Genomic DNA, 21360 nt, shown 5'->3' on the forward strand with positions numbered 1-21360 from the left:
CCATTCATTAGACACATTGAAGACACTACTTTTCTGGAGTAACAAATAAAGGCTAATCAACTACTTTCAGGATATTTTTTGAATTTTGTTCAATGAAGCATTAAAAAAGATCCCCATGCAAAATCATCATTTGTGAATCATCAGAGAAACTAAGTTATGAAAATAACAGTTTCTCATATATCAACCGTGCATAAGAGAATGAAGGAGAATTACCACCAACCTACCTTTCCTCTATTCTATTCTTCAACTACTGGAGAAAAACAAAAACTAAATGCCTTTTCTGGCTCCACTAAATCTAGAATCCCTTAAAAGAGCAAGTATGACGCCCAGACTTAGTTCATCTTCCATTGCCATGCTTCTCTGATGGACTATGAAGTATTGCCATTCTTTCATTCTTATTCTACTCTATATTTGACCTCCACTGTTCCTTTTTCTTAAGGCTAGTGGCTCAGTAAAATTAGTATACATTTTCCACTATTAGCCAGCAGAACAGCCAACAGACCTTCTTGATTTGGCAAAAATCCAAGTACTGTCTTCACAGTTTGGACTTGGGTAGGAGATTAGCACTGAACAAATGATTCAGGATTTTGACGAATTCTTGTCCACGCTTACATTCAGACAGTACATAATGTAGACCTCTAGATGGAGTAATGAAAGAAAACTTCTTCTTATTAGAATTTATGCTTCCAAAAGGCTTCACACTCTGCTAACATAAAGTTTGACATTAAAATATTGATCTAATTCTATATGCTTTAAGAATCATGCAAGGTAATTCTTTTCACTGCTTTTTAATCAGTCAATTTTCGACACCAAATATCTAATGTGTTTAACTATTGACTGTCGTCACTAGAGCTGACACTATTTTAGGCTAAAAACTAAAATGAGTCTCATAAAGGAGAAAAAAAAAAAGGTCACATACTCATTTGAATGAACTGCTGACTCTGTAAAGGTAATTCCAAAAAAGAGTTTCCGAATATGGCTTAAACATTTGTAATACTGTAGGAAAACTATATAACCTTCCATGGTAACTGCACTAAATGACAATATTCATTTTCTATGTCTATATTTAAGAATGTTGGTTCAGTCATTTGGAGTCAATTCATATGTACTGCAAACAGACAGGAATCATCTTCTCTCCAAGAATGGATTATTATATTTAAAACATCAAAATCAATCAAACAGAGAAATAGCCCCAAACCCTGCATTACACACACCCAAGCAATACTCAAGATTCCTTTCTCTTGGCTTTTAAAATGATTTAAAAGCAACTTAGCTCAACTCTCCCTCCAGAAAGGAAAACTACCTACCTAGCCAAGTTTCTTGAAGGGCTTTTTCCTCCACCTAATCTATAACTTTCACTCTAAAACTCTTAATTCTAGATTTCTACTTATAATTTCTCAGAAAATTTTCTATGCTTACTAATGACCTCTTCCCAAGTAAAATCCACACATGGCACAGTGGTTATGTACATAGCCTTATGAGCCAGACTTAACTGGGTTTAGCTTTGGACTGTATCACTTACAAGCTATCTGAACTTGGGCAAGCTCTTTGACCTCCCTTTGCCTCTGTTTGCTCCTCTAGAAAATGGGACTCATCTTAGGACTTTTCTCATAAGGTTGTTGCAAATCACCAGAGTCAAGTATTAGACTTGAAAAGTCTATTCTATTTCTTGAAGTCCCCCTTGTGTGGGGTTTCTTTGGCTCAGGGCTCTGTTGTTTCTCCTGGTTCTCTTCGTGTTTTCTCAGTGTCTATGTTTTGTTCTCTTCTTTCTTGGGCTTCTTCATCATTAACCCCTCCCCATCTCCAAGTTCAGGTCTATCTCCAACATTCTTCTCTCTTTTTTCATTACCTTGAGAAGTCTCATCCACTTACTTGATTTACTCGATTTACTAGAAGAGCATTTAACAAGATTTTAAATAGCCTGCATTCTGAGACAAGAGGGCAAGAGAAAGTGTGATTCCAACAGTCTTGTTGGCAGTAACTATGGCAATACACAACCAGCTTATGTTGTCATTGCCAAAACAGGCACTGACCTCATTTCAGTATTCTAATAACAAACGTGAACACATCGTACCACTGAGCTTAGGCAAGGATAAGCTTTATTGGTTGCTCAAGACCCAAGCAAAGAGAGGGCAAGAATGAGGCAGAGGGGCAATCAGGAAAATCATAAATGGGAATTTACAGAAAAAAAATATGTAAGAGGAAGAATAATGAAAGAAACTTGGGGTGTGAACGAAAACACAAAGAGATGCAACCTTTGATACAGAATGTAGCAGAAGGTGGCAAACTCAAATGCCCACAGGGCCTAAAAGGTAAGCTAAATGAACAAAGTGAGCAGGAAGTATGACACTAGGGAGTGGTAGGGACTGTGGCAAACTGGAGACTGTAAATAAAGCTACTCTAATTCAGTTTTTGAAATTTCAGCATTACAGGCCAAACAAGTCACAGGCCTCTACTTTTCTTCCTCTGAATGTAAACAGGCAATAGTATCATTGTCACCTGCCCAGTCAAACTGATTGGCAAAAAATTTCTTATAAAAAATATTCATTTTACTGGCTTAAAGCTACAAGTGAGACAAATTTTGCTTCATATTCTGACTGCGTTGGTTAAATGAATGTTATGATTTGTAATCCAAACCAAAACAGTATGTTCATGGATTCTTAAGATTCACTTACTGGCTTAAAGTGATCTAAATCCTGCCAGCATCACCCCTCAAAAATACTCTACATCTAGATAGCAAATGTATCTTCAATATAAGTCGAAGAGTTATCTTCAACTCTCTGAAGTAGTTGCAGATAAAGTTCCAAGCTCTCCCAGAACGAAGATGCTTATCCTGAGACATGCTTATAACTGACATTAGAAATGTTGCCTTCCCTGTGTATTACATCATGGTAAGACTTTATTTGTTTATTGCCACCTGGCTTAGGTCAAAACATATCTTCTTTTCTGCATCTTTCCCAACTTAAAAATGACAGTCATTTGACCCTGAAAGACCAAACTTCTGAAAGATGGGGCCAAATTCAATTAGGCATCAGCACTGTTAGCTCTGCTTAAAATGAAACCAATGAAAAATACTAGGATTGACCACAAGTAGGCAAGAAGCAATTTCTTTCAGGGGATACTTGTTCACTATCTGATAATCATATCTCCAGGTGATTTTCTGGTGCTTCAAAATAATTTCAGTTCAACATTTACTGGCCATACACTATGCATCAGGCACTGAGTTTGGTTTGGAAATCTAAGAGATGATGAAACCACAGTTGCTGCTGAAGAGTTTATAATCTACTGGGGGAGCGGGATGTGGAAGTAAGCTATTTCAATACGTGGTAACTGCTATCAAAAGAGGTGTGGAGAGTGTGCTCAGGGAGAATGCAGAAGCAGATCTGGGCTCAGTCTCCAGGAAGAAGGAAAGAGAATCAGTAAATACTTCCTGGACGTTCATTTTTAAAAGTAAAGAGTCATATTCCAATGAAAACATAATGGAACTAGCCTAAGTAGTTACACAACAAGTATACTGACCCACCATCAGAAGTAACACTGAATACTTTCCTATGCTTCAGGATGGATTTGTGCTGACTCAGTCTGACATTTTTATTAATCAGTCTTGAAATCACAAGCATTCATTTGACTACAAGGATATATTGCCTCTAATTCTTTAGAGAGGTAGGTAGATGACTTCCATAACAACAGAAAACAGCGAAGACTATAAATGGGAATATAATCCTGGAATCAGAGAAACCCCCTTCTCCCATGTGGTAAGGGAAATTACACTCATATTTCCCTTCTCCCTTTGAAGCTTTGAGACTATCCTCAGGTGAAACAGGCAAAGGGTAATGAGCATCTTGATGAAGGTGAAAGAGGAGAGTGAAAAAGTTGGCTTCAAACTCAACATTCAGAAAACTAAGATCATGGCATCAGTACCATCATTTCATGGCTAACAGATGGGGAAACAATGGAAACAGTGAGAGATTTTATTTTCTTGGGCTCCAAAATCACTGCAGGTGGTGATTGCAGCCACGAAATTAAAAGACACTTGCCCCTTGGAAGAAAAGCTATGACAAACCTAGATAGCATATTAAAAAGCAGTGACATTACTTTGCTAACAAAGGTCCATCTAGTCAAAGCTATGGTTTTTCCAGTAGTCATGTATGGATGTGAGAATTGGACCATAAAGAAGGCTGAGCACCAAAGAATTGGTGCTTTTGAACTGTGGTGTTGGAGAAGACTCTTAAGTACCTTGGACTGCAAGGAGATCAAACCAGTCAGTCCTAAATGAAATCAGTCCTGAATATTCATTGGAAGGACTGATGCTGAAACTGAGGCTCCAATACTTTGGCCACCTGATGCAAAGAGTTGACTCATTAGAAAAGACCCTGATTCTGGGCAAGATTGAAGGCAGGAGGACAAGAAGACAACAGAGGATGAGATGGTTAGATGGCATCACCAACTCAATGGACATGAGTTTGAGCAGGCTCCAGGAAATGGAGAAGGACAGGGAGGCCTGGCATGCTACAGTCCATGGGGTTGCAAAGTGTCAGACATGATTGAGCTACTGAACAACAACAACAGCAATGATTAAAGAGAGCCTTCTTCCTCCCCATTCTCCACAACCACAAATGCCTGAAAATCTACCATTCAAGGGTCAATTTGATTTAGATGACCACTGTGAAGATTCTGTGGGGCCAACATGTATTTATACCTAAGTGCAAATTTTAGGATACCTTTATCATGGAGGAGAGAAGTTAAAGACACGCCAAAATTTGGAGATATCCCTAAGTAAATATGCCAGTTTTCATGAATAGTTTAGCAACTTAAATCCATTCACATCATTTCTTAATCTTGGTCAAAGAAATAACTGTAGTTGGTCAAATAGTTTTAGACTGTGTTATCAATATCTATAACTATGGGTATCAGTATTCTTTGCTGCAAATTCCTAGAGGTAAAATGCCCTGTAACTTCATTCTATCAGTGATTTTTCTAAAACAAATTAAGTCCACTTTTATCACTTGTCGAATTATTTTCACAATTGCTCAAGTTACCTATTAAGAAGTTTTAATCTCAACAATTTAAATCCTATATCATTGTCACTGAGTAAAATAATAAGGCCACAGAATGATACTACCTAATCAAAACAGTTGTCTTTGTTACTCTTGAGACTATTAGCTATACATTAGCTCCAAGGCAATAAAAACATATCAAATTGTAAAAAAGAAGCAGTTTTAAAGAGGGACTCCAAAATGATGCCAAGTACAACGGAAAGGCCAAGAGTTCACAGTGTCTCACATATCCGTACCATGTCGTGGCCTTGTGAACAGAAATTCAATATAATTTATCCAGTAGTAGTAGAGTTACTTGCTAAAACAGGAATTGCTACTTCATCAGCAAAGAACATGTCTATCAAGGTAGAGAAAGATGATCAACAAACCAAAAGTTAAGGGACTGCACATCTACATATATCTCAATGTTTGCATGGATAGGTAGGCAGAGCAGGTAGAAATCTTTTTCAATTAAAAACTTGAAAAGCCACATTCAAATTAAAGCTGCTTATTATGTGTGTGTGTGTGTCCTTAGGCAGCTTCCTTGACCACCCAGAGCCTTAATCATCTCACACGGCAAAGTGAGGATGAATATACACAACGTCAATGAGCCACAATGAGTACTGAATAAATCACAGCTGTGAAAGCACAGTTTCTCAGCAAATTAATATTTCTAGTGAATTTTGAATGCTAAGCTTGTATGCCACTATAGCCAATAGGTCCTAAGAGATCTTTAGGTGTAATTTTTGTTTCATTCTGAATGTTTCCCATTTCCACACAGTTGTTTTGTTTGGAACCACTTCCCTAACTTACTAGGATAATAATGAGCTCAATCCTTACTCGATGGAAAATTTTCTTCTATCTTGATGCCAACTGGTACTTATGCATAGGCTCACTACGGAGTCCTGCAGTCCACTGACAAGAATTACTGAATAACATGCAGAGGCTTGGGGCCATTGTCGTATCATCCTAGGAACCTTCCCAATGACAATTCAGAAACCTCATCAAAGCTCAGCAAAATTCACGAAGCAGCTGCAAGAAGCCAAATGCTTGCTGAAATCAATCATAGCTTTAGCCATCAGAATATCTTTATGCCGATACATTTTAAAAAATTACCTCTTTCACACTGGGGTCCAGTAAAGCCATAAGTGCACGCACATCGATTTGGGGCCACGCACCTGCCTCCGTTAAGACAGCCACTTTCACAGACAGCTGTAAAATAAGGAGAGAGAAGCTGAGAAACTTCACCTGAGAAGATGCTAATAAAGTAACACTGACTGTCCCCTGAAAGGATGACAATAAGAAAAATCTAAATAGTCACCGTGGTATTTGTTTTAAACATTTATTGTACAGTTCCAGTTTCCTGGATATCCCTCAGTCAACTCAGGTAAAACTACCTGGAATAGGTGAGTATATACCTGTGTTAATGTTGGCAGCTTCATTCTAGAAAACATCTGAGCGATGCTTTTCAGTTCTGCATCTACAATGGTGGTTTATAAGAGACAACCCTGATGAGAACTGCATTTTACAAGCTGATTCTTTTGCTTATGATTTATGTTTCATTTCCAGACAGTTTTTATGAGGAAAAACACTGGCCATCTTTGCAGAAATGCAGCATGTTAAATCACACTATTAACTGCCAACGACAAAACACTACTATTAACTGCCAATGACAAAACACAAATACTGACACTCAGTAATTTATGTAGCATAATGAAGACCCAATTGAGTGTTACAAGAGAATCTCTGGAAAATACTGGTAAGATAAGTCCAGAGATCCTTGAGGGAGGAACATTTTACTTGTCAAGAAAGACATTAAAATAAGACTTGAAAGCTCATTCCCTGAATAACTCTTCTCTGTACAAGTTCTTGTGACTCACTCAAGCATAGCCTCTTTCTAGGCATCTTTATCCACAGGTGCTAGGCTGTCCCTGCCAAATCTGCCATTCACACCCACCCTTCAAAGCCCAGCTCAAACCTCGCTCCTCCATGAGGCTTCCCTAACACCCCTATTTACATTAACTCCCCCTTCATATATTCCCTGTACATTTTTCCTATACCATGTGGCAGTCATGCAGTTGAGCTACTCAGATCTCCTTCCAAGAAAACCTACTGTGAGGAGCTTAGTTGGCTGATCTGCTACTATGTTCATGCCAACAACCTGGTGGGGACCACTCAGCAACTAAGCGTTGTGGAGAATGGACATTTCTGCCCATCATGAAGCTACTGTGATGGGCAGTCTTGATTCTGGACTCCCTATCAGCCTGACTGGACAGCCCTATCAACTCCAAAGCTTTCTTGGAGGTTGCACTACAGTCTGAGGTTCCTTTTGCACAATTGTGATAGTCTTTCCTTCCCTCTCTCCTTGCACAGGGGTGTGACATGCATCATAGTCCGAAGGTTAGGCTTTTCCCGAATAAATCTCTTGTGCATCTAATTCTGTCTCGACATCCATTGGGATCAGTGTAGTTGGACTGCAACAACCCCTTATAACCACAAGTCAAGGCAGTAGTCCATTTATCATCACAAAATTAGAGAGGTCTATGTATGTCCACTGTTCTAATTTGCTTCTTAATTTATAGTCAGGTAATAATTAAGAGATTTTAAGCAGAAAAGAAATTTTGCAATTGCCTAAACCAACCCTCCCAGTTTACAGATTAGGAAACTTAAGTCTAAGGAAGATTTTTGAAATCTGCAGGTGTTACCTGAGTGCCTGTTGTACACTGGGCTCTGCTCCCTCCGGGTGCATGAAAGGGAACAGGAGGATGGCAGCGGCTCCTTCTGATCCCCTTTCTGAAAATGCCTTTAAATCCACCTCCATCCCACCATCTCTGGAGCCACAGCCTTAGGACGGGTCTTCCTGCTTCCTGTTCATTCTCCCTCAGGTTCAACCCCCGCAGTGTGGCCACAGAGATCTTCCTCATTGTAAACTGTTGTGAGTGAAGTATATAAGGCCAGTATTTCACAGCATTAAAAGCCTGGGCTGTGAAGTGAGACTGCATGGGTTCAAATCCCAGCTCTGCTGGTTACTCCCTGTACAGCTTCAGACAAGTCACTGAAGTCCCTGTACCCCAGCGTCTTCATTTCATGTAGGTATTAATAATAAAGGCCTCTTCCTGTAAATGCTGTTGTTATATCAAATGATATATACGTAAAGAGTCTGAATGTGTGCCGAGCATATGGTAAACAGAGTAAATAACTCAATAGATGAATGTTGTTGGGTATTGTTTTCTCACTTCCCTCCCCTGGTTCTATTTTGGATGAGAACATGTTATGCGTAAAGGCTCTCCAAACCTGGTCCATGACTTCTATTCCGACCTTAGATCCCTTCCCATCACTCCCCTCGGCACTTAAGTCCTAGCAATACCAAAGCCTGGCATCCCATGCTAGTCATGTTCTAGGCTTTGGCTTATGCCGAGCCAGATGCCTAAAAGGCCCACCTCCCAACATCTGACAAAAGAACTCCTACCCACCCCTTAACACTCAGCTAAAGGGTCTCCCAGGTAGGGAGGCTGTCCTACCTCTTCTCCCTCCATACTATTGCTGGGGGCTGTCAAAGATTTAATCCCCATTCTTACTTATATCACAGTGTACAGACAGTCAGGAGGGTATTAAATAAACTTTGGTTTACTTATCATAGCATTATTCATCATAGCAAATATATACAATGGGTAAAAATTGGAAATAACATGAATAAATGTTCATCATTAAGGATGCAATAAACAGTTAAACCTCTATACAATGGACTATTATGCAGACATTAAAAATATTTTTAAAACATTCAATAAAATGGAACTTCTAAAAAATATTAAGTAAAAAAGTTATATTAAAAATTATGTATACAGTGAGAGCTCATGTACCAAATATGCATTAAAAGACTAAAAGATAACATCTGGAAAGGTGGGAAATTTTTACTTTTTATATATTTAAGCTCTTTAAATTTTCTTCAGGGTATTCTTAGTATAATAAAAAATAAGTTCTTTAGAAGAATTTTCATCTCTGCAAAGCACTGGGACTGATACACAATAGACACACAATAAACAGTGTGTGGTGTAAACCAACACACTGACCAGCAGTGTGAGAAGTATTATAACAGCAGAATCCAGACTAGGAAACTAGAGAGACGCAGACACCATTAATCAAAAAAAGAACACGTTTGGGGAGAAAGACGAGGTTGAGTTTTGAAATACCTTATTGAGGATGCTTCTTGAAAATCCAGGGGGAGATGTTGGGCAATCAAATGCAAGACATACATGTGGAATGAACAACAATTCTGCACCTTGGATGGTGACTGCAAATCAGAAATGAGGTAAGCAGGGTGATGAAGGTAAATGAAAGAAAAATGAATCAAAAAACCCGGTTCCAAGGTTCTAATCAGAAATTTGATATTCTGTGTGTTGGGGAAGTGATCTGTTCACCGGTAAGAGTTACTGGGTGCCTGTAAAAATGCCATATCCTAGGCAGTCAAAGAAAAGCCACCATCATTTATCTCTGTATTCTTTTTGTTAATGTAGGTTAACATCTACACAGTTTACTTACGTTGTCCACAGTGAGTCCCTATGTATCCTTTCTGGCACAGACAATGATCATCACTGCAGCTACCTCCATTCATACAGCGAATGTTACAATGTTGGACTTGAAAAGAAAGAAAAAAAGGACTGATTTATTTCTGCAATTTAAGTACATAGACCTCAACAGTTCACAGAAGCTGATTTGTAGTGATCTGAAGAGAAAATAAAATGGTTTATCAATAATCATATATTTATGCAGAAATAACCTAATTGACAATGCTAAACATGTCATATTTTGTGTGCATAAAATCAATTACAGTTCAGTGTAACTGTATCTTTCATATTGACTTTAAGAATGCTCAATGACTTCCCTAATTTAGCAGAACTTACCATTCAATGTCATTTCTGTAATTTACACCAAGAAAATAGTGCCTTGAGGGACCAGACGAGACAAGATTACAATAGCAATATTTTTCTTGTTAAAAGTTGCAGAATCCCAGGTGGGTGGGCAGAAGACATTCAGAGTGACAAATTCCACGAAATGGTGTTAAAAGAAATTTAGGAGGCAGCAGAAAGAAGGGAAAGAAGACCGACAAGGGCACTTAATAACAGGACTGCATGATCATGAAGATAGCTGGATTTGGCTCAGAAAAAGCACCTTGTTTAAACTGTCACCTTAAACCATCTAAGACCTGCAGTGTCGTAAATCCACTCTTTATCACATTGTCACTTACAGAAGTGTGAGAGCTTCAACACCCAAGGCAGGAAGACCCCAGGCAGCACGCTGACTTGGACAGCGACAATGAGATGCCAGAGCTGGCCAGAGGGAAGGACACCCGGGAAAGACAATGACAGCCCAGCATGTGCCCTTGATTCCTTCAGTGCTGAGGCTGTCTCTATTTCAGTAATTCAGGCACTCTAATAACACTTTCCGAATCTCAGGCTGTTCCGTAGTCCTCTAGAAACAATCAACTACCTTACCTGGAGAAGACTAAAGGCTTGATTGAATTAATCATTCCTCATTGACACATCCCTATACAAGAAGGCCAGGATTGGGCATGGAAATTTGGCTTACTCGGCCCTGTGGGAGTGAAGTCCTGGAGAAAAAGCCTCAATAGTTTCACATAAAGAGAAGAGAACCCCTTTTTCTGTGTCAGGGCAGAATCTGCTGCTTAGGCGTGCTCTTATGCTTAGCCTTCATGGAGCACTGGGCCTCCATCTTATCCCAGGAGCAGAGAGGAGGCTCCTCCCAGAAGCTTGCTTCTTCAGTACACTCTGCTAGGATGCTCAGTTCAGTATCACAAAGAGGCTGCTGATTTCAGGAGAAAGCGATATTTTTATAAAGAGATACACAGCTCTCAGCACCACAACAGGAAAAGGAAGGTGCCGGAACCCAATATGCCCTATGCCCTCACATAGGACCAAAGAGGTAAGTTGAGAGTGATGCACGTTTTCAACAACGTGTCATGTACATCCTAAAACACCATCAAAGGCGCCCATCTCTACTGTACCAAGAACCCCCTCCATCTCAGCATTTAAGGCCCTCTTCTGGATGGTCGTATGGGTCTTTCAGGGCTCCTTTTCCTACCCCGAATATGTTTCAATTAAATGTAGAGTTCCAAAAAACAGCTAGAAGAGACAAGAAGGCCTTCTTCAATGAAAAATGCCTCAATAATAGAAGAAAATAGCTAAAGGGGAAAGACTAGAGATCTGTTCAGGAAAATTGGAAACATCAAGGGACCATCCCACTCAAAGATGGGCACAATAAAGGAAAAAATGGTAGAGACCTAGTAGACGCTGAAGAGATCAAGAAGAGATGGAAACAATACACGGAAGAACTATATTAAAAAAGATCTTAATGAACCAGATTACTACAACGGTGTGGTTAGTCACCCACAGTCAGATATTCTGGAATGCAAAGTCAAGTGGACCTTAAGAAGCACTGCTGTTGATAAAGCTAGTGGATGTGATGAAATTCCAGCAGAACTATTCAAATCTCTAAACCACGCTGTCATCAAGGTTTTGCATTCATTATGTCAGCAAATCTGGAAGACCCAGCAGTGGCCACAGGACTGGAAAAGGTCAACCCTCATCCCAATCCCCAAGAAGGGTACTGCCAAAAAATGTGCTAACCACCAGACAGTTGTACTCATCTCCCATGCTAGTAAGGTCATACTTAAAATCTTGCATGCTAGGCTTCAGCATTATGCAAAGCAAGAACTTCCAAAAGTCCAAGCTGGGTTTAGGAAAAGAAGAGGAACTAGAGATCAAATTGCCAACATTCGCTGGATTATAGAGAAAGCAAGGGGATTTCAGAAAAAATATCTCTCTCTGTTTCACTGACTATGTTAAAGCCTTTGATTGTGTGGATCATGACAAACTGTGGAAAGCTCTTAGAGAGATGGGAATATCAGATCACCTACCTGTCTCCTGAGGAACCTGTGTGTGGGTCAAGAAGCAACAGTTAGAGCCCTGTATAGAACAACTGACGTTCAAGATCAAGAAAGAAGTGAGACAGGGCTGTCTGTTGTCACCCTGTTTGTTTAACCTATATGCTAAGCATATCATAAGAAACGCTAGACTGGATGAGTTACGAGCTGGAATCAAGATAGGTGGGAGAAACATCAACAACCTCAGATATGAGGATGATGCCACTCTAATGGCAGAAAGCAAACAGGAACTACAAAGAGCCTCTTGATGAGGGTGAAGGAGGAGAGGGAAAGAGCCAGTTTAAGACTAAATATTAAAAAAACTAAGATCACGGCAACCAGCCCCCTTACTGCACAACAACTAGAAAGGGAAAACGTGGAAGTAGTGACAGATTTCCCCTTCTTGGCCTCCAAAATCACTGCAGACAGTGACTGCAGTGATGAAATCAGGATGATTGCTTCTTGGCAGGAAAACAATGACAAACCTAGACAGTGTGCTGAAAAGCAGAGACATTACTCTGCTAACAAAGGTCCATATAGTCAAGGCTATGGTCTTCCCAGTGGTCATGTACTGCTATGAGAGCTGGACCATAAAGAGGGCAGAACACCAAAGAATTGATGCCTTCAAACTGCAGTGCTGGAGAAGACTGCTGAAAGTCCCACGGACAGCAAGGGTATCAAACCAGTCACTCTTAAGAGAGATCAACCCTGAATATTCACTGGAAGGACTAATGTTGAAGCTGAAGCTCCAGTATTTTGGTCATCTGATGTGAACAGACAACTCACTGGAAAAGTCCCTGATGCTGGGAATGATTGAGGAGAGAAAGCAAGGAGGGCATCAGATGATGAGATGGCTGGACGGCATGACTGATGCAAAGAACATGAACTTGGGCAAACTCCAGGAAATGGTGAGGGACAGCGAGGCCTGGCAAGCTGCATTCCATGATGCTGCAAAGAGTCGGACATGACTGGGCAACTGAACAATGACAATAACAATTTGTTCCCAGGCTTCTTTATCAGTCATTCATTCACTCAACAAATACTTCTGAGTGCCTACGAAGTGCTGTACCCAATACCTGGTACTACGTGCTAGTCTCTTCATGGAATCTCCTCTTTCACCCATCTCTCTGTCTTTGCCCTGAACTCTCAAACTCCAACATACAACTTACACAATGGTCTTACCAAATCCTGAAATCCTGTCTCCAAGGTCCACGGCAAATGTCTGTTCTTTCCTTTGATCTTTTCTGACTTCTATTCTGTCTTCCCTTCCCCACTAGATATGAACTCTCTTTCTTCTGACTCCAGAGTACTTTATACTTCTCTTCAGAAAGGTATGTTCTATAACCAAACCTATTTTTAAGTTATTTCTCCTATCTGTAGCCCATTTGTTTAAAAACATCAAGCATCACAGGGTGGGGAGTGGGAAGCATCATGATTATTAATTATATCTCCGAAAGTGCTCAGAGCATTCCCTGCCTGCTTGTAGGTGCTATATAAAACTCTGCCAAATTAATTTCTGTTTATTTAACTCACGCTCCATGATAACGACACCACAAGCTATACTCAAACACAGAGACTGTGAAGTTGCCCATCGCGTCCTAAGCACTTACATAGCTCTGAGTGGGTTGCTATTAAAAATATTTTTATCTTTGTTTCCCCATATATAAAAGCAGAAATAACTTCTCTGTCAGAACATTGTTATAGAAATCAACCAACCCAGGCAACAGATTAAAACAGTTATTTTAGGCTCCTACAGTTCTATTAAAATGTCTTGGCCAAAATGCGTTTTCAAACTAAAAAACTATTTACAAGTATACAAAAGAAATGATTTGGTGAAAAACTTGGATAATATTCTAAGTAGGTCAGGAAAAGGTGTAAGTTGCTTTAAAATCTTAAGTTAAACTTAGCTTCATCCTATCTTAGCAAAACAGTGAGGATTGGGAAAAGCACAGGAAATGATGTCATCTGTCAAGCAGCAAAGGAACTCAACCCACAAACTGATTTCAATTAAAGTGGTTCATGCCAAGAGCTAATTTCCATTCCCACATGAGCAACAAAGCCATTTAGCTACTTTGAGATAAAAAAGCGAACAGTAGTTTAAACAGTGACTTTACATGACTTGTTTAAATTAAAAAACAGAATGAGTTCGTCTTTCTGGAAAGAATGATAAGTTTATATTTAAATGGAATATAATAAAAACCTCCCTGATACGTTCTTATACTTTTTTTTCTACCCTATCATTCAGGTAAACTTTTTCCATCATAAAATATTCTTTCTCCTTTAAAAACTAAAAGCCCTTGATCAGACTTGTGAAACAACAAGGCACGGCTAGTCCAACAGTCCAAACAAACCAGTGAACCGTGTACCCTTAGGACAGAGGAGCAAGCTCATCAACAGACTGCTGGCAACCCCCTGGACTCTAGTAAGCATGTCAGGCTCCTTTGCCCTCCACTATCTCCTGGAGTTTGCTCAAATCCATGTCCATTGATAATAGGATTTTAATCACCTGCTTTGCCACAAACATGTTTACCCAATTTGCATTCTTGGTGAGTCTTAGACCTTTAGGAGAAAAAGTATTTCCTTAATTGCAGGAGCACTCATTCAGGATTTCTGTGGGAAATAAAGGAACTAGATATGAAGTTTCACTATAGTTTAGAGAGTATACAAACTGGTTTTATTTGTGATTGAGTCCTGCCATTGATGCAAATTCTAAATTTACTCTAATGTGACAAAAAAATTCCAGATATGTGGCAATTAGGAGAACAAGTTCTATTTCTCTAGAAAAAGCCAAATGAAAAATAAGGGCTCCATATGAACTCATAGGATGCTCTAAACACCTCAAGTTAGAATATATTCCTAAACTCAATCAGCATTAAGACTTTATCAGAAACTGAAAATGCTAGGGGAGTTCAAATGCCTGTGCACAGACCTATGGCTGCCACATGCATTTAGCTCCAAGGAGAACTTCCCCTCCAAGATGGGTGGAAAGCCTCAAAGTGTTTCAAGTAAGGTTCAACATCCTAGAACTAACAAAAATGTTGCCATTAACCCTTATCCATATAGAATCCCAAACGAATTTTATGTCTGTTCCAGTAGAGGTCAGTCACTTCAGTCATTCAACAAATATTTACTGAATGCCCTCCATTTGCCAGGCACCAGAAAGAGCAGAAGAAACTTTCTTTAGATTGTAGCCCAGCACAAGTTAATTCTTAAGAACAATCAGCCCAAAGAGAGCAAAGTGAACACACTACTGGAGCAGCAGAGATGCAGGGCTGGTGCTTAGGTCTAAATACCTCAGGTAATCATTTTCTTTGGGATGCATTAGGTTGGGAATGATCCTTAAATTCTTCCATTGCCTTGGCAGGCACAAAGGGCAGAAAGAACACTGGGAGCCATTTGCAAATAAGCATCTGTATGGTAACATATGATTTTAATTTAAGCCCTTGGAAAAGTACAAGACAAAGAGCTAGACTAACTTCTGGTCTCGACACCTGAGAAAACAGTCCATTGGGGCAGCCAGAACCACTGCAGGACAAAAATGATTTTCACTGGGAGAGATAATGGCAATGACATTTTAAGTGCATAGTCTGTGGTACCTAAAGACACACCAGTTAGTAGAGCAACTTCACTAAGGTATCTCAAAACAAAACAAAAACCTAGCAGAGCCGAAAAAGATACAGAGAAAGACAAGTTATATGATAGCAGTGATAAAGGCACTTCCATAGAGGGTTAACTAGAAAGCAAAGAGTTCAATTGTTTCTATGGACAATCTGAGCAGATTCTACCCAAGCTTCTTCTATCTGTTCATATAAAACCCACACTTTCCTGAAAAACCTTTCCAAGGTCACTTCTTCCAGACCAGCTACAGTGCTACCTTCCCATCCTCTGAGTATCCTCATACTTTCAGCAATGGTTGCACCATACTTGCTCAAACTTGCTAACCCACTGCTCTACAATTGTTCCCCTGGGCTTCTTACATCCTTAAAGCTTAGATTCGGATTGGGAGTACAAGTACCCCATATTCTAACTAAATTGAAATTAATTAAAAATGATAAAATCTTATCCAAACTAAAAGTGGTTCCAAACAGTAAAGATGTCAATACTCTCCAAACTGACATACAGATTTAAAGCAGTTCTATCAAAATCCTAGAGAATACTTTTCTGTATATACAGACAAGATGAATCTAAAATTTATATGGAAAAGCAAAGAAATTAGAATTACAATTTTGAAAAAGAATAATTAAGTGGGAGGAATTAGTCTACTCAATTTTCAAAACTTACCATAAGCTGCAATAATCAAGACTGTATGATACTGGAGAAAGGACAGACAAATAGATCAATAGAATAAAATAGAGAAACCAGAAGTAGAATTATACAAATATACCCAACTGATTTTTTGACAAAACTGAAAAAGTAATTGTACTGATGAAGGACAGCCTTTTTGGAAATATTAGGTTGGCCAAAAACATCCTATGGAAAAACCCAAATGAACTTTTTGGCCAACCCAATAAGTGGGTTGGAGGAATCAGACACCCACAGGTATCAACTACACCTAGACCTCATTGTAAATGTCTGTAAGATTTAGAAAAAAAAACTGGAGAAACTCTTCAGGATCTATGGCTCAGCAAAGAGTTCCTAGACTTGAGATCAAAAGCACAATTATTTTCCATTAAAGAAAAAAATTGATAAATTGGACTCAAACATATTTTAAAACTTTTGCTCTGTTAGAAGATGAAAGGGCAAGCTATAGAGTGAGAAAAAAACATCTGCAAATTACATAGCTGACAAAGGGCTAGGATTTAAAGCGCACAAAGAACTCTCAAAACACTAAAATAGTAAAGAATCCAATTAGAATCTAGGCAAAAGATGTGAAGGGACAACAGTTCACTCAAGAAGATATATGCAGGTGACAAATAAGCACAGGAAAAAAATGATAAACATTATAAGCCGGTAGGAAAAAACATAAATTAAAATTACAGTGATGTTATTACCATATACCCATGAGAACAGTTAGAATTGAAAATAGCAGCAACCCTGATAGCTGGTGATAATGCAAAGAAACTGAGTCATTCATACATTGCTGGTGAGAATGTAAAATGGAACAGCCACTCCAAAACAGCTGGCTGTTTCTAGAAAAGCTAAATATGCAACTACCATACGACCCAGCAATTGCATTTCTGGGCGTTTATCCCAAAGAAATAGACTCATGTTCACACAAAAACCTGTGCATAAATGTTCACAGTAGCTTTGTTTGAATAACCAAAAACTAGAAGCAACCCAGATATCTTTCGATGGGTGAATGGCTAAACAAACCTTACATTCATGGCTTGTAAATTCAGGAATAAAAGGGATCAAAGTACTGATACACAGAACAACCACAACAGGATGATTCCCAGAGAATTATGCTGAGTGAAAAAAGACAATTCCCAAAGGTTACATATTCTGTGACTCCATCTATATAACGTTCTTGAAATGACAAAATTATAGAAATGGAGAACAGATTAGTGGTTGCCAGGGTTAAGGAGGATGTAGGAGGAAATGGATCGGAGAAGGCAATGGCAAGCCACTCCAGTACTCTTGCCTAGAAAATCCCATGGATGGAGGAGCCTGGTAGGCTGCAGTCCATGGGGTCACTCAGTCCGACATGACTGAGCGACTTCACTTTCACTTTTCACTTTCATGCATTGGAGAAGGAAATGGCAACCCACTCCAGTGTTCTTGCCTGGAGAATCCCAGGGATGGGGGAGCCTGGTGGGCTTCCGTCTATGGGGTCACACAGAGTCGGAAATGACTGAAGCGACTTAGCAGCAGCAGCAGCAGGAGGAAGAAATGGATATGAGAGAAATATGAAGAATCCTGGTGGTGTTGGCAATATTCTGTAGCTTGACTGCATCTATGTCAATAGCCTGGTTGTGCAATTGTATTATAGTATCATAAGACATTAACATGAGGAAAACTGGGTAAAAGACACCCAGGATTGCTACGAAGTACATCTTACAATTGAATGTGAATCTACAATTAACTCAAACTAGTAAGTTTAATTTTTTTAATCCTTTTAAGAAGCATAAAGAATGAAATAGAATGAGCATAAGTTCAACTCAAAATTCTAAAATATGAAATTTAGGGAACACCTTTTATAATAATATACTGTATACTATTTTAAAAGATAATCTATTTTATTTATATATCTATATTATTTATTTTAGATATCTATTTTATATACTTTATCTATTTTACTTATCTATTGTACTCATATATATTTAAGGAGAGTGTGATAAAATTCATGGATCACCCATGACAGGTCTTTATGAGAAACAGAATTGCTCAGGATCCATCTCTGGCCTCAGAGACTGAGAGAATAGAGAGCAGTCCTAACATACCTAGAATTAAAGTCCAAAAAACCCACTGTTTCTAGCCTGTCTAGCCAATCCTCTTTTTGCCCTGGTGCCTCAATGACTGGTGGCAAGACTCCCAATAGGTTAAGGGAAGCCACGACTTCCTGGTGTCCAAAGGAATTGCTGGCTGGCAGTTTGGACTTTCTGGAAATGCAATCTCTCATTCAGGTCACTAAGAGATCATTTCCTATTTTAAAAGTCACAGGACACAAGTTGGAAACAACCTAAAAGAAAAACCTTCCTTTCATTCTTTATACTTTCAAATAAGAAGGCTAAAACGTCAGAGGTCCTATAACTCACCTGGACCTCCTTGACTCCATCACATAACAAGTATACAGTTTCTCATAGGAAATATTGGTAAAATGACCTAAATTTACTCCTTCTTACCAGAACCACAAGTTGTGAATGCAAACATTTCCCTGCATTAGATTATCCATTACCAGGAGAGTTAGCAAAGTGACCTACCCACATTTGTCGACCACATCATGGGCAGGAAGTTCTATAGGATGGCAGAGCTGTTTCCTAGAACATCATTTAAAAAGATCAGAAATGAATTCTGATCATTCCTCAGCTACTCTTAATTTATTAATAAAACATTCTGCCAGCTTTAGTTGTGCAAGCTGTCTGGACATTATTAGTTCAGGTAGAGTCCAAGCCAATGATTTTAAAGGCTCCAAATGCCTCAAAAACCCTCATGAAACCATGTCCTCCCCCTCACTTCACTCTCATTCACAAAGTACTTGGGGATTTTGTCCAGTGAACAAGAACCAGAGACAGACACAAACCTCCTCAAAGATTACCATGCACAAGTCTTGGACTTCAACCTCTACCCTAACCTGGCCCACAGGACCTTACCACTGCACTCCTCCCACCTCGCTGCTAGCTTGAAATCTACTAGAACCACAGCTTTTCCCTCTGATCTTATTAATCTCTTTTCTCCACATCTCGTGATTTTTGCTTGACTAAATCATTAGCAGCTCACACTATCACTGAAGACCTTTCCAGCTGGATATCCAGTTTGCCACCTGACTGTATGTTCTCCCACTTATGGAGTGGTGTGTTAGTGGCTGGTTGAAGGACCAATCTGAGGGATGGTTCTACTCCCAACTTGCTATGTAGTATCCTTCCCCACCTGAGGTTCTCACTCCTCAGAGGCAGCCTGGAGGTCATCATCCTGATAGAGGTGGAGACATCCAGCCTGCTTCCCAAAGTGCTGCCAACTGAGCACTCTGCCTCCTGCTACTCCTCCAGCTCAAGTGCTCCTGATATATGGAGTTAACCTCTTGTTGCTTGTAGAACACACATTCAAAACCAAGCTGAGATCAAGAAAGAACATTCTACCCTTTGTTGTTCACCTGAAACTCTCACAACATTGTTAATCAGCTATACTTCAATACAAAATAAAAAGTTAAAAAAAACAGCAAAAAAAAAAGAACATGCTATACTCATTGCAATAAGCAAATGAGCCCCAGCCCACAAGAGAATTTCTATCCCAACCTACAACTGTCTGTATTTAGTTCTCATCTGTCTCCATTTGGTTTCCACCAGAAGCAAATTCTGAGACAATAACTCAAATATCAGTGGTTTCTTTTAGAAGTAACTTCAGGAAACCCTGGTAAAGAGACTGGGAAAGTGAGACAGGTAACGGAAGGAAACTAATGAAGTACATTCTCAAGCCTGTTCCTACATGGGCAGCTTGGGCTCCATCCCACTAGGGAACTTTAGAAGACAGTGCATAACACACCTCATAGTTAAGCAAAATGATAGGCAAGGAATTACAGGCATTAATCCAACACTTTCCATTTGTCACTGGTTAAAAGGTGCTTCTAATTAATCCCCTCAGCCTTTCCAGCTTGCCATGCATGCTCCCTGGCCAGAAAAATGTTACAGAGCTCTAAAGGCAGAGTTGATTGTGTAACCCATGAATGCCAAGGTATGTGAGTGGGCACCAAGAAGGTCTGCTGCCCTGCACTATTGGCCCCATTCTGTTAGTTGGTTCATGAGAACCACAGTTAAATGTTAGGACCCTTAACACAGGTAACAGGATCTTGATTACGCTCAAGTCTCTACTTGCATTCGACAAAAGAGAATGTACTTATTCCACAATGCATGCACGCAAGTTACGTTGCTTCAGTTGTGTCTGACTCTACGACCCTATGGACTGTAGCCCATCAAGATCATCTGTCCATGGGATTCTCCAGGCAAGAATACTGGAGTGGGTTGTGATGCCCTTCTCCAGGGGATCTTCCTGACCCAGGGATCGAACCTGTGTCTCTTACATGTCCTGCATTGGCAGGTGGGTTCTTTATCACTAGTGCCACCTGGGAAGCTCACAGTATTCCATAATACTCTCAAAACCATGTCAAAACCAGAACATGCTGTAAGGGAAGTGTATTTTCTCACCAGAAATTGGAAGTAGAAAAGGAACCTAAAATTTTTGCCTTGGTAATGGTCAAGATGTTGAGGGGCTGTTTACACAGATATGAACTTCATTTTTTAACAAACAATGACTCACTTTCTTCCCAACCCCCACATTTCCCCTAATTCACTGCTGAGCACCCATATTTAAAAACAAAAACAACAGAATAAGCCAGCAAAGTCTCTGAATAATGAACTGTGGATATTTCCTTGGCATCATGGAATGAACAAAGTGGTAAAATTCTAAAAGGCAAAATATGTTTGCTTCATGACAAATCATCCCCAATAAACTGCCATGATGACTCCTAACATCGTCCTCTTGCAAAAGGCAGGGGTCTCAAGTTGTAAAAAGTGTTTAATCAGATTCCTACTTCAGTACCACAAGGAAGAATGCCTAGTTTTCCTGAGTCAAAATTGTTCATTAAACGATCATGTCATTGAGTATCTTTTATGGTATTTACATTGGAGATACAAAGATAAATAAGATGACACCCACACAGAAGGAAGCCACAATCTTTATATGATTCATAGTAACTATGTCCCACAGGTAATTTCCCTATAAAAAGTGAAG

General features: G+C 39.5%; 1 protein-coding gene across 1 annotated transcript in view; it reads right to left on the bottom strand.

Annotated features, from left to right (window-relative positions):
- The window catches only part of FBN1 (fibrillin 1), a 272564-nt gene that overhangs the window by 213551 nt on the left and 37653 nt on the right, over positions 1 to 21360 (bottom strand). The window contains exons 5-6 of the mRNA XM_055436892.2: positions 9576 to 9671; positions 6153 to 6248 (exon numbers count right to left, since the gene is read on the bottom strand). Of these exons, the coding sequence (XP_055292867.1) occupies positions 6153 to 6248; positions 9576 to 9671 (192 nt within the window). The remainder of the gene's footprint in view (positions 1 to 6152; positions 6249 to 9575; positions 9672 to 21360) is intronic.

The sequence above is a fragment of the Moschus berezovskii genome, chromosome 9 (genome assembly GCF_049115385.1).
Source record: "Moschus berezovskii isolate FMDL1 chromosome 9, NW_MosBer_1.0, whole genome shotgun sequence".
Classification (NCBI taxonomy): domain Eukaryota; kingdom Metazoa; phylum Chordata; class Mammalia; order Artiodactyla; family Moschidae; genus Moschus; species Moschus berezovskii.